This window comes from Oncorhynchus mykiss, chromosome 12 (assembly GCF_013265735.2).
Source record: "Oncorhynchus mykiss isolate Arlee chromosome 12, USDA_OmykA_1.1, whole genome shotgun sequence".
In the NCBI taxonomy this organism is placed as follows: Eukaryota; Metazoa; Chordata; class Actinopteri; order Salmoniformes; family Salmonidae; genus Oncorhynchus; species Oncorhynchus mykiss.
The window spans coordinates 26,845,270-26,863,766 of NC_048576.1; the positions used below are offsets into that span (position 1 = coordinate 26,845,270).

The 18,497-nt window shown below is 39.7% G+C and overlaps 1 protein-coding gene across 3 annotated transcripts in view; it reads right to left on the minus strand.

Annotated features, from left to right (window-relative positions):
• Window positions 1–17,984, minus strand: part of ar-alpha (androgen receptor alpha) — a 53,901-nt gene extending 35,917 nt beyond the window's left edge. Inside the window, 4 exon segments of one of the 3 annotated variants that reach the window (NM_001124184.1) lie at window positions 2,751–2,902; window positions 15,709–15,966; window positions 15,969–15,975; window positions 15,977–17,138. In NM_001124184.1, coding sequence (NP_001117656.1) covers window positions 2,751–2,902; window positions 15,709–15,966; window positions 15,969–15,975; window positions 15,977–17,138 — 1,579 coding nt within the window. 3 annotated transcript variants of the gene reach the window in all.
• Window positions 17,985–18,497: the final 513 nt, after the last annotated feature.

The window sequence follows — 18,497 nt, forward strand, 5'->3', positions numbered from 1 at the left end:
GATGAATGTAACTTTAGGTAATTTTGTAAAAAAAATGACATAGATTTCTGTTGACATATTCCAAATCAACCATACTATGGACCATGGGAATTTTCCTTTGAAATACATTTAACAATTTTCCTTATGACATAATTTACATCTATACTGAACAAAAATATAAACGCAACATGTAAAAGTGTTGGTCTCAAGTTTCATGAGCTGAAAGAAAAGATCCCAGAAATATTCCACACGCACAAAAAGCTTATTCCTCTCAAATTTGGTGCACAAATTTGTTTACATTCCTGTTAGTGAGCATTTCTCCTTTGCCAAGTAAATCTATCTACCTGACAGATGTGGCATATCAATAATCTGATTAAACAGCATGATCATTACAGAGGTGGACCTTGTCCTGGGGACAATAAAATATCATTCTAAAATGTGCAGTTTTGTCACTCAACACAATGCCACAGACGTCTCAAGTTTTGGGGGAGCATACAATTGGCATACTGACTGCAGGAATGTCCACCAGAGCTGTTAGAGAATTGAATGTTCATTTCTCTACCATAAGCCGCCTCCAATGTTGTTTTAGAGAATTTGGCAATACGTCCAACCACAGACCACATGTAACCACACCAGCCCAGGACTGCAACATCCAGCTTCTTCACCTGCCGGATCGTCTAAGACCAGCCACCTGGACAGCTGATGAAACTGAGGATTATTTCTGGCTATAATAAAGCCCTTGTGGAGAAAAACGGATTCTAATGGGCTGGGCCTGGCTCCCAAGTGGGTGGGCCTATGACCACCCAGGGCCACTCATGGCTGCACCCCTGCCCAGTAATGTGAAATCCATAGATTAGCGCCAAATTATTTATTTCAATTGATTGATTTCCTTATATGAACTGTAACTCAGTAAAATCGCCGAAATTGTTTCATATTGCATTTACAGTATTCAGACACCTGGACATTTTCCACATTTTGCTACGTTATAGCCTTTTTCTAAAATTGATTAAATATTTTTTTTCACTCATCAATCTACACACAATACCCCATAATGAAGAAGCAAAAACTAGTTTTTAGACATTATTTGTATTAAAAAAAGGAATTAACTGAAATATTACATTTACCTTAAGTATTCAGACCCTTTACTCAGTACTTAATTGAAACCCCTTTGGCAGCGATTACATCCTCGAGTTTTCTTGGATATGACGCTGCAAGCTTGGCACACCTGTATTTGGAAAGTTTCTCCAATTCTTCTCTGCAGATCCTCTCAAGCTCTGTCAGGTTGGGTGAGGAGCGTCGATGCACAGCTATTTTCAGGTCTCTCCGATCAGGTTCAAGTCTGGGCTCTGGCTAGGCCACTCAAGGACATTCAGAGACTTGTCCCGAAGCCACTCCTGCATTGTATTGGCTGTGTGCTTAAGGTCGTTGTCCTGTTGGAAGGTGAACCTTCACCCCAGTCTGAGGTCCTGAGCGCTCTGGAGCAGGTTTTCATCAAGGATCTCTCTGCACTTTGCTCTGTTCATCTTTCCCTCGATCCTGACGAGTCTCAAAGTCCCTGCCGCTGATAAACATCCCCACAGCATGATGCTGCCACCACCATGCTTCACTGTAGGGATGGTGCCAGGTTTCTTCCAGACGTGACGCTTGGCATTCAGGCCAAAGAGTTCAATCTTGGTTTCATCAGACCAGAGAATCTTGTTTCTCATGGTCTGAGAGTCCTTTAGGTGCCTTTTGGCAAACTCCAAGCGGGCTGTCATGTGCCTTTTACTGAGGAGTGGCTTCTGTCTGGCCACCCTACCATAGAGACCTTATTGGTGGAGTGCTGCAGAGATGGTTGTCCTTCTGAAAGTTTCTCCCATCTCCACAGAGGAACTCTGGAGCTCTTTCAGAGTGACCACCGGGTTCTTGGTCACCTACCTGACCAAGTTCTTTCTCCCCTGACTGCTCAGTTTGGCCAGGCGGCCAGCTCTAGGAAGGGTCTTGGCGGTTCCAAACTTCTTCCTTTTAAGAATGACAGAGGCCACTGTGTTCTTGGGGACCTTCAATGTCACAGAAATGTTTTGATACCCTTCTTCAGATATGTGCCTTGACAAAAATCCTGTCTCTGAGCTCTACGGACAATTATTTCGACCTCATGACTTTGTTTTTGCTCTGACATGCACTGTCAAATGTGGGACCTTACATAGACAGGTGTATGCCTTTCCAAATCATGTCCAATCAATTACATTTACCACAGGTGGACTCCAATCAAGTTGTAGAAAAATCTCAAGGATGATCAATGGAAACAGGATGTACCTGAGCTCAATTTTGAGTCTCATATCAAAGAGTCTAAATACTTATGTAATGAAGTTTTTTTTAAATATATATATAAAAAATAAACTTAATTACGTGTTTTATATATATATATAAAAACAACGTAATTACATATATATATATATATATATATATATATATATAAAACATTTGCAAAATATTCTAAACCTGTTTTTGCTTTGTCATTATGGGGTATTGTGTGTAGATTGATGATTTTTTACATTTTTTAAAATCAACTTTTGAATAAGACTGTAACGTAACAAAATGTGAAAAAAGTAAAGGGATCTGAATACTTTCTGAATGCACTGTATGTTTTTGTTCAGTGTAATACATAAAGACATTATTTCCAAAAAGCATGAGAGGTGGCTCTGACATATGGATCCCATTTCCACCATTAATGCTCTGCTCTGTCTTCTGTGTGGAGAGGTGCAATGGCATATTACTTCATTAAGTCTTACCTTCTGCGGCTCTCTTGAAGAACACTTTGCAGCTGCCACAGGTGAGTGCTCCATAGTGGCAGCCGGATGCCTCTTCTGCACAGATCAGACAGGTCCTCTGGGGCGGGAAGAAGAACTCCATGGGGTACATGTGGTCGCTGCCACCCTCAAACCTTTAGGAATATAGTAAAGGCTTTTAGAAAATAACAAAAACATATACACAAACAGTACCGTATTAGTCAACAGCATCATTCAATAAGTATCTGAGTTCCTATTATCTTCTGCCTCTCTCTATTGCCACTACATACACTCTGATAAGGTGTTTCCTGCCATTTTAACAAAAGTAATATAATATATGCTATTTAGCAAACACTTTCATCCAAAGTGACTTACAGTCAGTCAGTCATGCATGCATACATTTTACATGTGGGTGGGCACGGGAATCAAACCCACAACCCTGGAAGTGCAAGCGCAATGTTCTCCCAACTGAGCCATACAGGACCATGAGGTGACCATGAACCTAATGCTTGAGGCCTGTATTTTTTTCTATAGGGGTTAAACCATTGAGAAAGGACTAGTGGACTTGTCTAAAATATTCAAATTCATCAAAACTATCATAGTATAACTGCAGAGCTTCATTGTCCACATGATAATTGACAAACACAGAGCAATTGCTCTGATGAAATTAACATTATGCAAGGCACGTCACATAAGCAAGTTGATCTTCTGCTAAAAATAAACATGGTTAGCTATAAGCCACTGACTTAGAAGGGGAAAAATGACCAACACCTCACACAGAAGCTGACTGCCAATCTGGACCATAGTCCATGATCAAAATGAAACGTGATTGCCTCTGGCTGGCATTCTATAGGACTCCTCACATTGAGGCCTCAGGTGCAATACTACTACCATCAAGTGCATCACCTAGTCGTGTGGTTCTATAGAAATAGTGAAAAGGGTAAATCCATTTGAATTGAATCACCCCTTTTGACTTGAACGAAACCTTCCATACATATTTGCCCATTGTAGAGGTGTTGTAAATAACAAGGAGGTCTGCACACTCTTTAAGCTCCCAATTCACTGCTTTATTGACTACGTTTCCATCGGAAACCGATCTTCTTCAGTTTTTTTTGTTTGACCTGGCGAAGATTAGTTTCAAATGGAAACATAGGCAATAAAGTGGTGAATTGGGAGCTTAAAGAGTGTGCAGACCTCCTTGTTATTTACTAGTATTCTTTATTAGCACCTATGTTTTTTAAGGATGTGCATATGACCACAAACCTTGCCATTGTAGAAGTGCCCAGAAAGTGACTTTTTGAACCTGAATGCCAAAACATTCAAGAGATAAAGGTGCTCAAAGTTGATCTATTTTGCATACCCCACCCTACCATGAAACATCCATGTCTTCATCACTGGAAAAGATAAACGGTTGAGACTGATATAATTTAAAAGCTTACAAACAGGGTTGTCAAACTATGAGATCATTTCTAGAGAATTGTATTTTTTTTATTTATTACATTTTAACAATTCAATTATCTACAAAAACATAAAATTCATATTCACATGTTGTAGCTTAGACCCTACTTTACATTATCTAAGGTTTTTGTGTTGTGCCTGCCATCGGTTTTGACATAACATGCTCTTGAATACAAGGTGGGTGCTATGTTTTGGCTGATAAATGTACTAAAATGGGAATACAAATAAAATGTGAACTTTCAAATGATACCACAAAGATGGTTGGAGGTCCACACATCAGAGAATATTGACTTGAATGGATATATCTGTTGTTTTAAATGTTATTGTCAATCCTCCATAGGAAACCTATTTAAATCATACTAATATAGATAATAGAATAGACTTGACCATTTAAGTTGACATACAACGGGTGGATCTGTGGTATAGTAATTAATTAGTTGTTACAATGTCAATTAAATTTAAATGTCAATAGTGTACCAGCTACATTGCAATGGTCTGAAGAGATAGGTCCATTCTATGATGTCACATCCTGACCTTAGTTCCTTTTTTATGTCTCTGTTTTAGTGTGGTCAGGGCATGAGTTGGGGTGGGCATTCTATGTTTTTGTTCTATGTTTTGTATTTCTATGTTTGGCCTGGTATGGTTCCCAATCAGAGGCAGATGTCGATCTTTGTTTCTGATTGAGAACCATACTTAGGTAGCCTGTTTTGCCACAATGTTTTGTGGGTAGTTTTTTTCTGTGTCGGTGTTTACCATACAGAACTGTTTCGTGTCATTCAAGCGCTGTTGTTTTTGGTCATTTAGTGTTCTGTTTATTTTATTAAACATCATGAACACTTACCACGCTGCACCTTGGTCCTCACCTTCTTCCACCAACGACAGCCGTTACATGTGAATTATATTTCTATGATTGAAATGACACCCAATCTGTATTCAAGAGCATGCCGTGTCTTAACCGATGGTGGGCACAACACAAAACCTCAGCTGATGTGAAATAGAGTGTAAGCTACAACATATGCAAATATGGAGAAAAATCAAATCTGAGTTTACGTGTTTTCAATCATTTATGTTAAAGGTTTGTAAATTACAATTTGTATTCCTTTATATACATATATTTTTTAAATAATACAATTGATTGACAACACTGTGTGAGGTTTTAAATGATATCAAACTTATTTTCCAGGGATGAAGACATGGATGTCTCATGGTATGGTAAAGTATCAAAATGGCTCAACTTTGAGCATCTTTATCTCCTAAATGTTTGGGCATTCAGGTCCAAACATTCCCTTTCTGACCACTTCTTACATTAAAGTTGTGTTTAAATCAAAAGGGATGCTGATTTAAATCAAATGCATTTAACCAAAATTGTATTTTATGAACAGATCCAGATTTATTGAATCATTTTCACTTTTCTCCCTCTAATTCACAGTTTCTAAGTGAGATCAGAATTTGTCTGATCTCCCATTAGAGCTGGACAGAGGGTGTGATGAGAGTGTGGGAAAGGTGAGAACAGCAGTGCCTGGGCCAGGGGGGCAAGAGGGGTGCTCTACTGCAGACGTGAGCACAGGAAGAGATTGGACAGTGTGTACAGACATAACTATAATTCAATGACACGTAATGTAAGATGTCAAGGCTCTATATAAAAAAGGCAAGGACAAAGCTTATAACCAATCACCAAAACAGTCATCTATACAGTATCTGCAGTATGCTAAATGCTAAATGGCCACTCGGTCAGAATCTAGAGTAAGAGAGGTCAGCTGTAAGGGAATAAAGCACAAGGCTCAGTTTTGTCATAGTTACCTCTGAACAGCTATCAGTGGCTTAATATTTCATTTGACATGACTATATACAGTTGAAGTCGGGAGTTTACATACACTTAGGTTGGAGTCATTAAAACTCACTTTTCAACCACTCCACAAATTTCTTGTTTACAAACTATAGTTTTGGCAAGACGGTTAGGAAATCTACTTTGTGAATGGCACAAGTAATTTTTCCAACAATTGTTTACAAACAGATTATTTCACTTATATTCCACTGTATCACAATTCCAGTGGGTCAGAAGTGTACATACACTAAGTTGACTGTGCCTTTAAACAGCTTGGAAAATTCCAGAAAATGATGGCTTTAGAAACTTCTGATAGGCTAATTGACATCATTTGAGTTAATTGGAGGTGTACCTGTGGATGTATTTCAAGGCCTACCTTCAAACTCAGTGCCTCTTTGCTTGACATCATGGGAAAATCAAAAGAAATCAGCAAAGACCTCAGAAAAAAAATTGTAGACGTTATCCACTTTTGCAATAAACATTTCAGGGAAATAGTTAGAATTCTTGGAATTCCAAAATGAGAAGTGCATTTAGGATAGGTGGCAATACTGCAGGACATTAATAAGTTGATGGAATATCCTGTGGATGTCAACATGGCGTATTAATGTGAATGTATAGGGCATGCATGGCAAGGCAGGGGTAAACAGAAATGATCAGAAAAGCTGAATAATTGTATTTCAGACAGGTTCTGACCATTTTGACTATTCATAAAACTCTATTAGGCAAAACATCTCCACTTATAAATTGTATTGTTAAAATCATCAAGGATTAAAAAAGTACGTAATTTTATATTGGAACGAATCTTACTCCTCTGAAATTACCGTTCAGCCTAACTGTCAAAGACTTGTAACCACAGAATTCTACTGAATCAAAGCGGATGTCCTTTGTCAGGGAGAGCCTGGACCAAAGTAACACGTGGCGAAAGTAACACGCCCATTTTCTCAGATAACACAGAAGCTAGAAGGGTGTAGTCAAGTCAGCACGTTCCTAATGTGGAGGATGAGCTCACTGCAAAGAAACAGCCTAGTCCCACCATGTTTCGCAGAGTTATCAACAAAAAGTGGTTATGAGCGATGTATGTAAAAAACGGACCAGGAAGTGTTTTTTTGGTTGTAGAGTTGAGTTATTTAAGGGTCCAAACATATGTCCTTTTCTTAACCCATCTAGTGACTAAATGACAGCATAGGTTTCAAGTCTTGGGTGTTAGCCTGGGAGAAGCTACAGGGGAGACGGTTGGGAAGACACTAACACACTGTAAACTAATGACTTTTAATCCAATCAAATAAACGTTCAAGCACAGGCCATTGTCTCCTCTAGTTCATATTGCTTTTATAATGTTAGCAAAACATTAACTGACTGACTGACTGAATGTTTGAAAATTGTATATGACATCATTAGAATTATGCCTTAATCAATTGACTTGATGGCTCAGCTTCTCACATAAACTTTTATCGACAGGTTAGTGGTTAAAATACATATCTTTGTGAATCTGGGGGTCAATTACCTTATGTCAAGCCATGGAAATGTGATAAGCATGATATGTTTGCAGTTTGTAAAGAGAATTAAGATGTTTCTATCAAGACACGAGGAGTGTGCATGACAAGGACAGCTGGAGTGCACCTGATTGGTAGATCTAAGCATGAACAGTCATTGAAAATGGTGAAAAACATATCCTACTACATTCCTATTAAAGTGAGATGAGAAAATGATGGTTAATGTAGCTATTATGTGATCCATTTTAGTCTGATTAATATTGTAAGGCAAAATATTGTGGTTGTGCAGCATTGCTATGTTGATGGTTCATTTTCATACATTTCTAACCTATAGCATTATTGTAGCTCCCTGGTACACAGAAAATACCCGAGCTCTGAAGCAAGCTTCCAGAAAATTGGAACGGAAATGGCGCCACACCAAACTGGAAGTCTTCCGACTAGCTTGGAAAGACAGTACTGTGCAGTACCGAAGAGCCCTTACTGCTGCTCGATCATCCTATTTTTCTAACTTAATTGAGGAAAATAAGAACAATCCGAAATTCCTTTTTGATACTGTCGCAAAGCTAACTAAAAAGCAGCATTCCCCAAGAGAGGATGACTTTCACTTTAGCAGTGATAAATTCATGAACTTATTTGAGGAAAAGATTATGATTATTAGAAAGCAAATTACGGACTCTTCCTTAAATCTGCGTATTCCTTCAAAGCTCAGTTGTCCTGAGTCTGCACAACTCTGCCAGGACCTAGGATCAAGAGAGACACTCAAGTGTTTTAGTACTATATCTCTTGACACAATGATGAAAATAATCATGGCCTCTAAACCTTCAAGCTGCATACTGGACCCTATTCCAACTAAACTACTGAAAGAGCTGCTTCCTGTGCTTGGCCCTCCTATGTTGAACATAATAAACGGCTCTCTATCCACCGGATGTGTACCAAACTCACTAAAAGTGGCAGTAATAAAGCCTCTCTTGAAAAAGCCAAACCTTGACCCAGAAAATATAAAAAACTATCGGCCTATATCGAATCTTCCATTCCTCTCAAAAATTTTAGAAAAGGCTGTTGCGCAACAACTCACTGCCTTCCTGAAGACAAACAATGTATACGAAATGCTTCAGTCTGGTTTTAGACCCCATCATAGCACTGAGACGGCACTTGTGAAGGTGGTAAATGACATTTTAATGGCATCGGACCGAGGCTCTGCATCTGTCCTCGTGCTCCTAGACCTTAGTGCTGCTTTTGATACCATCGATCACCACATTCTTTTGGAGAGATTGGAAACCCAAATTGGTCTACACGGACAAGTTCTGGCCTGGTTTAGATCTTATCTGTCGGAAAGATATCAGTTTGTCTCTGTGAATGGTCTGTCCTCTGACAAATCAACTGTAAATTTCGGTGTTCCTCAAGGTTCCGTTTTAGGACCACTATTGTTTTCACTATATATTTTACCTCTTGGGGATGTTATTCGAAAACATAATGTTAACTTTCACTGCTATGCGGATGACACACAGCTGTACATTTCAATTAAACATGGTGAAGCCCCAAAATTGCCCTTGCTAGAAGAATGTGTTTCAGACATAAGGAAGTGGATGGCTTTTAAACTCGGACAAAACAGAGATGCTTGTTCTAGGTCCCAAGAAACAAAGAGATCTTCTGTTGAATCTGACAATTAATCTTAATGGTTGTACAGTCGTCTCAAATAAAACTGTGAAGGACCTCGGCGTTACTCTGGACCCTGATCTCTCTTTTGAAGAACATTTCAAGACCATTTCAAGGACAGCTTTTTTCCATCTACGTAACATTGCAAAAATCAGGAACTTTCTGTCCAAAAATGATGCAGAAAAATTAATCCATGCTTTTGTCACTTCCAGGTTAGACTACTGCAATGCTCTACTTTCCGGCTACCCGGATAAAGCACTAAATAAACTTCAGTTAGTGCTAAATACGGCTGCTAGAATCCTGACTAGAACCAAAAAATTTGATCATATTACTCCAGTGCTAGCCTCTCTACACTGGCTTCCTGTCAAAGCAAGGGCTGATTTCAAGGTTTTACTGCTAACCTACAAAGCATTACATGGGCTTGCTCCTATCTATCTCTCTGATTTGGTCCTGCCGTACATACCTACACGTACGCTACGGTCACAAGACGCAGGCCTCCTAATTGTCCCTAGAATTTTTAAGCAAACAGCTGGAGGCAGGGCTTTCTCCTATAGAGCTCCATTTTTATGGAGCGGTCTGCCTACCCATGTCAGAGACGCAAACTCTGTCTCAACCTTTAAGTCTCTACTGAAGACTCATCTCTTCAGTGGGTCATATGATTGAGTGTAGTCTGGCCCAGGAGTGGGAGGGTGAACGGAAAGGCTCTGGAGCAACGAACCACCCTTGCTGTCTCTGCCTGGCCGGTTCCCCTCTTTCCACTGGGATTCTCTGCCTCTAACCCTATTACAGGGGCTGAGTCACTGGCTTTACTGGGGCTCTCACATGCCGTCCCTGGAGGGGGTGCGTCACCTGAGTGGGTTGAGTCACTGATGTGGTCATCCTGTCTGGGTTGGCGCCCCCCCCCCCCCCCCCCCCCCCCCTTAAGTTGTGCCGTGGCGGAGGTCTTTGTGGGCTATACTCAGCCTTGTCTCAGGATGGTAAGTTGGTGGTTGAAGATATCCCTCTAGTGGTGTGGGGGCTGTGCTTTGGCAAAGTGGGTGGGGTTATATCCTTCCTGTTTGGCCCTGTCCGGGGGTGTCCTCGGAGTGGGCCACAGTGTCTCCTGACCCCTCCTGTCTCAGCCTCCAGTATTTATGCTGCAGTAGTTTATGTGTCGGGGGGCTAGGGTCAGTTTGTTATATCTGGAGTACTTCTCCTGTCCTATTCGGTGTCCTGTGTGAATCTAAGTGTGCGTTCTCTAATTCTCTCCTTCTCTCTTTCTCTCTCTCGGAGGATCTGAGCCCTAGGACCATGCCCCAGGACTACCTGACATGATGACTCCTTGCTGTCCCCAGTCCACCTGGCTGTGCTGCTGCTCCAGTTTCAACTGACCTGAGCCCTAGGACCATGCCCCAGGAATACCTGACATGATGACTCCTTGCTGTCCCCAGTCCACCTGACTGTGCTGCTGCTCCAGTTTCAACTATTCTGCCTTATTATTATTCGACCATGCTGGTCATTTTTGAACATTTGAACATCTTGACCATGTTTTGTTATAATCTCCACCCGGCACAGCCAGAAGAGGACTGGCCACCCCACATAGCCTGGTTCCTCTCTAGGTTTCTTCCTAGGTTTTGGCCTTTCTAGGGAGTTTTTCCTAGCCACCGTGCTTCTTCACCTGCATTGCTTGCTGTTTGGGGTTTTAGGCTGGGTTTCTGTACAGCACTTTGAGATATCAGCTGATGTACGAAGGGCTATATAAAATAAATTTGATTGATTGAATTTGATATTGGGAGTCCCATTGGGCGGCTCACAATTGGCCCAGGGTCGTCCGGGTTTGGCCAGGGTAGGCCGTCATTGTAAATAAAGAATTTGTTCTTAACTGACTTGCCTAGTTAAATAAAAGTTAAATAACTATTTTACCCTACCCACCCCATCTAACCAGTTTGAAATGAAATTCACATTCAATAAATAAATGTCGCCTAGGTGAATGACTACTCCACATGAGCAAAATAAGCTATTCTGAATTTGATATAACAGGAGGCTGATATCAAGAATGCTGCCCATAAGCCAATTGGAGCTAATAGCCATATGGTTTGTAAGTTCAAAAACTGACGCAAATAGCACTTAGACATTTTAGACCTTGGAATCCACATAATATTTTACACTGCAGGTGGTGTGTGACTTTGACATGCGAATTGTCATTAGCACAGCACTTTCATGCTTGAGGTGCAATTTGGAGAGTAATTTAGAATCTCAGGTAAATTCATTGTCTCATTTAGTGAGTGGATTAGGTTAACAAAATCAGCAGTGGAGTGCTGACCATTAGTGCATCCAGCCCTTTGTCCTCAAAAAGTGTCGTCCCCCCCCCCCCCCCACACACACATACACCTCAAATGACGAAACAAATTCAAAACAACCTTTCCCAGTCATAAAGCCCAGTGCTTTGCAGGCTGCCACCTGCTTGTGTTGTGGGTGTATAAAAACAATGCCATAATGAGCCATGGGGCCAAGGAAGCAACATCAAATAGGACGAGAGGGATCTGAGGCATGAAGCCCACTCTTAGTCCAGTGGGGAGTGAGAGTGATCTGAGAGATGGAGTGGTGGAAGCCACCTCTGGCAAAGATGATTCAACTTTACAGCCAGACAATTCTGATGAAATGCCACAGGCATTATTAATCCTACACTTATTGGGAGTGATGGTGGAATAAACACACATATAGTAACAGTACTGAGCAAACAATATGCACTGAATGCACTAACAGCATCGCAATTGACATACTCTAGAGAAAACTCATTAAAAACACCAGCATTTCATGGATAGAGTTAGTTTTAAAGCAAATGTTATATCGTTTTGAATAGCGAATGCAGGAATATACATTTTATTGTTGTTTTTTTCAATGTAACTACAAACTCAAACCATCACCCTGAAATGTTAAGTAAATATGCTCAATGTGGTGGTAACTAATAGTTTTTTTTTTTTTTAACTGAAACTTACAGTGTAAAGAACTATACTACCTGTGTGATATTGGTTGGAAATCCGTCCGGCTGCTATAATGTGGAAACGATAGAACATCATCTTCATTAATAGTTACAAATATGCAAATATGCCTCTCATGACATGGTGATGACAGCTAAAGGTAAGGAACAGTCCAAAAAGAAGTGTTAGGTGCCAGTGACTGCTTAGTAAGACAAAAATCTATTTTCACACCAAACAGAGCATAATTGCTGCAACAGAAATTGACAACATAATTGACCCTTTGTCTAACAAGCCTTTTATAGGCCTATCTTGTTCTTCCACACTTCCATATTCCATTCAGTCACTGTGCTGAGCTTTTTGGAGCCACAGTATATATTCTCTATAGATAATATATTATTACTGACCAATTGTAACATGTATCCATAGTACACCGTAACATCACATGGTTGGTGAATTATCTCTGATGTTTGTATTTACTTCCATAGTTGGATGAGGCCTGATCAGACCTGCTTTGTTATAGTTCCAGTTCGTAAAAAAAAAAACACCATTGGATAATACATTGCTTATAAAAGCATCCTATAGAGCAGGGGTATTCAACCTCACCTGGTTGTCTAGGTCTTAATTGAAAGGGAAAAAAATGAATGTCCTTGGTCTAAATCAGTCTACGATTAGAGGGGAATGCAGTGGAACTGGCTTCGAGGTCCAGGGTTGAGTTTGAGGGCTATAGAGGAAGCTATAACAATTAGCACTCATGTGTAATTGAAAAGGCATGGTCTGGATGTCCCTTCGCAGTTATAAACTGGCTATTGGGATACTTCTAGAACTGTGAACACACCAGAGGGGTTACTGTTTATGTTGACTAAAATACAAATCTTAAAAGCACTCAATGTGATGTAATAGGTCTATGTTTGGTATAATTGTAGTTGCTGCTGTTATATTGCAGATCAGAACAATGTACGTGTTAATACCACAATGTGAAACATTTTCTGACAAAGACAATATTACTGTCTACGGGGTAATTGAATAAACAATCAAATTCACATAGGCCCACTATAACTGAGCGCTAGCTTGAGTTCCTATCTGACCATTTAACAATGTATATAGATGAGCTCTCCAAGTCAGAGAAAGATATTCTAAAATATGGCCATGTGTATGAATAATGTGGGGCTGCTGTCAAACGGGCAGTAAAGTAGATTACCAGTTAACTCGTGTAAAACTAGATCTCTATCTCATGACATTAATCAAAGTAGTGCTAAATGTAAAGACTTCTGACAATGTGGAAACGAGGAATACCGTACACACAAGCATGCAAATCTAGCGTTATTGCTACCCATTACAATACATGCAACTGTTTGATATAAATTCCATACCACTTCAATATCTTAAACATCTTGTAAATGCAAATACAAAAATTCAAAACTACAGGGCAAAATTAATCAACAGGTAAGGGCATCAATGATGCACTATTATCTTGAGTTGGAGAAATATTACTCCCTGTAACAGATATTATGGAGATGCGTATTGTCTAAGTCTTTGTCTTCTGGTTGGGAATAATTGAGCTACAGATTCAAACATGTTTGAGATTCAAAAATGCTTTCTCATGGGCAGGAAGGAAGAATGTTGTTTATAAATCTCTTGTAACTAAATTTAAATGAAGGGGCCCACGTCTCATATGATCATGTTAGTAAATGGTTTATACTGTAAACAAGATTTTATAGCATTTCTTGTTCTGAATATATGGGAATTGAGATACTCAGTAGTCATTTTTGGAGTAAAAAAAATGTGACTGGACCGATAACAACCTTCTCCCTCCACTCAGTGTTAGGGTATGCAGTGTCTTGTGTGTAAGATAAGAAAGTCTGCTCATTGAATTCTTACAGCCCCTCAAACGCCTACCTTCACAGAGCCTGTACATCAGGGATCATCAACTAGAGTCGACTGCGGGCTGATTTTTCCTTGAGTGGTTGTTCAGGGGGCCTTAAAATAATTACAAATAATTTGTAGACTGCAAATTGACAGCAAGAAGCCCAAATAGATACATTTGACTAAAACATAATCATTTCACACCTGCTTACATTTGTATACAATCACGTGTCTCTCTATTATGTGTGGAAATACTTTGGACCAGATTTTCTAAATTAATAGCACTTGGAGCTGATTTGCTGGCATTTTTTTAGGTTATAAAAAATCTCAGAAAACGTTCTAAAATGTGTCTGGCGGTCTAACAGTTGGGGAACCCTGCTCTTAGGAAAAAAGATGCTATCTACAACCAAAAAGGGTTCTTTGGTTGTCCCCATAGGAGAACCCTTTGAAATCCTTTTGGGTTCCATGTATAACCCTTTCCACAGAGGGTTCTGCGTGGAACCCAAAATAGTTATTATACCTGTAACAAAAAGGGTTCTCCTATGGGGACAGCTGAAGAACTCTTTTGGAACTCTTTTTTTCTAAGAGTGTAGTCTGTATATATAATGTATTTATCTTATTATATAGGCTACATGACAAGCTCTTGAAAAATTACAGGTTCACTTTAAGGTTGAGACATTGATTTGACTACCTTTGAAGGAAAATAATGTACACCATATACCCTGTGTGGTCCAATAAGGGCTCTATGTTGTGTCATTCCATCCATCCTACTACACCAAACACCAAATCACTGTGAGTAAAACATTAAAGACATACTCAGTGTAATACAGACACTACAAATATGATATTAGTTGCACATTCCACAAGCAGGATTTATGTTGGACAACTGTTCATTTTCATAGTAGCCTATGAAAAGCTTTGTTAATCAATTCAACAACACATTTTTTATTTTGCGATCGAGAAATGTTCCATGGCTCTCTACACAACAGATATGTAAATCATGCGGCATGTGGCTGTGTCCAATCAAATTATAGGAAAACGTTATACAGACAACATAATAATAAAATAAGTTCTAATGAAGCCTAGAAGGTCTCATTTCTTTAAAAAGCAAAAACAGACAAGCACTATGGATATACACTATTCAGAGCTTAGAACTATAGATGCTCAAAGTAGTCTACAAAGTAGGCTTATAACACCTTTATTTGCTGTAATGTCAATGATATGGAGGTGCAACTTTGCAATTCCTCTACGATGTACAAATCTGAACTGTTAAAATGTGATGTTTTTTCTGTTCCTTCAACACTATTCACAGCTATCCTTTACAGGATCAATAGTGGCCTAACCTATGCAGAATTCATTCTCATTCTATGTTACTACTGCAGTAACCACCGCATAGAGAAATACTGAGAGTGCTACATTTATTAAAGATAATAAAATAAACGCAACACTATATAATTTGCAATATTACAATTTGGAAATGGAGTAGTTGATTTTTTTCATCAAATACATATTATCAATATAACAGTAGGAAGAGGGAATTAAGAATTGGAATTATGCAGCCCATAACATTGTAAAATATGACAGGTGACAGATTGCTTTGTTACACTGAATTTACAAATGTAGGTTAATTACACCATAATAAGGGCACTGTAATGTAAAGTGTTTCTGTGTATTTGTGCATTTGTGCATGTCAATAAAGTTCTTACCTGGCATCTGTGTAAGAGACATCCAGACTGTCACCAACCTCATTCTTTATGCATGGTGAGTTGGGATAGGGCATCCTCCCTAGCATCTCGCCCGGGTACCACTGCTCAGGAGTTGGCCGCTCTCTACGCACGAGTCCACCACCCCTCTCATATTCATGAGGGTTACAAATTAACGCAGTGTCCGGTCCCGCAATGTATGAATTCAATCCATATTGTGTATTGTCATTGTCATTATACCTGTACTGAAAGTCCCATGACGTTCCGGCAGGTTCATTATGCCTATTAAAGGCCTCAGATTTTATCTTGACACTGTACTGTTGTTGTAAGTAGTCAGCATATTTGTCCTCCATAGTCTCTCCAGTTTCACCGACATGTGCTGGGGGTTTGTAGAACACATGAGAAGAGTTTCTGTCTGTTTCGGTTTGACTGAAGTGTGCCAAGTGTGCTGGCAACAGTTGGTCAAAATGATAAGACGCTGAGCGAGCTCCTGTATTCAGAAAATGATCTGTTTCTTTTGAAGTCGGGTCATCCCTGTTTTCATTCAGTCTAAACTCCTGTTTATCTGTGGATGGATGTCCGGAGCTAAGGTGCTGTATGGTCGCCACTTTTTCTGTAAGGTTGTTTGCAGGGGAACGTTGAAACATCTCAACTAGTTGTTTATCACTTTGTAGTGGCTTGGCATTGCGCTCACTGGGGCATGTGTATTCTGTTATGGAGACGTTTTCTCCAGCTCCAGAACATTTCAATAGAGGCACCTCAAACAAATAGTTTCCTTGACTTTGGTGATTTACGCTGGATGGTGCGTGATTAGGTCCCAGGTCAGTCATCTCATTTGCGTCCATGGTCAATCCCAGTGACACAGAGACAGCGTTGCAGAGCTCCCTCGCCGTTTTTGAGATGGTGCTGCAGGCAGAACTGGAGCAACTGCTAGCCACACAGGCCTCACTGTTATGATTTAACTCATTTCCGTGATGGGACACAGAGGGTTGACAGGACTGTTGTTCCGTGTTGGAGACTTGCTGTCCAGAGCGACACGATCCATATTCATTCGCGTTTGGATTGTCTGATTCGTTCAAAGAGGAAAACCCGGCTTTGTTCCCTTTTGAGCTTTTGGCAAAATGAATACGACATGCCACTGATTCGAGTGTTCTGGAAAAACCAACGCTGTCATCTTCCCTCACTTCAATATCAGAATTGCGAGCCGTTCCTGACCATATTTCTTTTCGGGATGATTGCCGGCTCGTTTGGCGCATCTCCCAGGGTTGTTTATTCTGCAAGAAACTGAACTTTGAACTACAAAAGTCCAAGCTTTCAGTGACAGTCGTGTTACTCGGCAGTGCTTGCACGTTGTGGAAAACGTTTTGGAAAGGTCCGCGAAAAACTAGGTTTGTGGAGTCACAAACTCCCCCTAATCCAACCGGAATCTCCATAGTCCAAAAAAACGTCGTAAAAGTTGTAAAAATGAGGCTTGTGAAAACGTAAGCTTATTGACCAAGTTCATTGACAAGAATGTAAAGTCATCGGCCCATTGGCGTTTAACAAAACAATGAGTCAGCTAATTAGACTTATCTTTAAAAAAACAGGAGGAAACGCTTATTGCGTAATTTAATAGATTTTTTTGGTCCGAAATATTTAGCCTAAACCAAAAATGATTTGCCCAGTTAATATAAAAATGTTTTGAAAACAAATATGTCGTTATTTCATAAAACGCTTACAGATTCAGATATAAAAAAAAGTTTATGCATGCATTTTGACATTATAAAGCCAACAGAAGTATCCTACATGTCAGATTTGCTCTCACCATCCATGAAGGCGAAAATTAAATGTGATGTTCTGAAGTCGATGGACTATAATCGTGGCTATTTTTCCCTGTTGTCTGTGTCCAATCTGGCAAATGCGTAACCGGAGGGAAGCGGTGCCTGTTTCAATCATGAAACTCCTCTAGTAGGCTAACGTTTAATATCCATAAAGGTGCAAGCCTACAAAAGAGTGATGCATCCAAAAAACTCGTCAGACAACTGAACACACCCCGGTAGAACAGCAATTAATGCTTGTTTTTTAAGAATGTTTGGATTGCTGCAAGTTTGCGCAGGGACAAAGTTATCTTCCAATGTCCTTGAGCGCTTTTTGCCGTCAGCCTGTGAGTTTGGCAGCATTCCTTTATGACAAAATAAATATATTTGGATTAAGGCCAGTTGGCCTACAGAACGTAATTCAAAATACATGTGTGTATATAAACAGTACCAGTCAAAAGTTTAGACACACTTACTCATTCAAGGGTTTTTCTTTATTTATACTATTTTCTACATTGTATAATAATATTGAATACATCAAACTATGAAATAACACATATGGAAGCATGTAGTAAGCAAAAAACTGTTAAAACAAATAAAAATATATTTTAGATTCTTCAAAGTAGTTTTGCGGGTACAATTTAATGAAGCTGCCAGTTGAGGACTTGTGAGGCATCTGTTTCTCAAACTAGACACTAATGTACTTGTCCTCTTGCTCAGTTGTGCACTGAGGCCTCCCGCTACTCTTTCTGATCTGGTTAGGGCCAGTTTGTGCTGTTCTGTGAAGGGAGTAGTACACACCGATGTACGAGATCTTCAGTTTCTTGGCAATTTCTCGCATGGAATTGCAGTCATTTCTCAGTTCAAGAATAGACTGACGAGTTTCAGAAGAAAGTTCTTTGTTATTGGACATTTTGAGCCTGTAACCGAACCCAAAAATGCTGATGCTCCAGATACTCAACTAGTCTAAATAAGGACAGTTTTATTGCTTCTTTA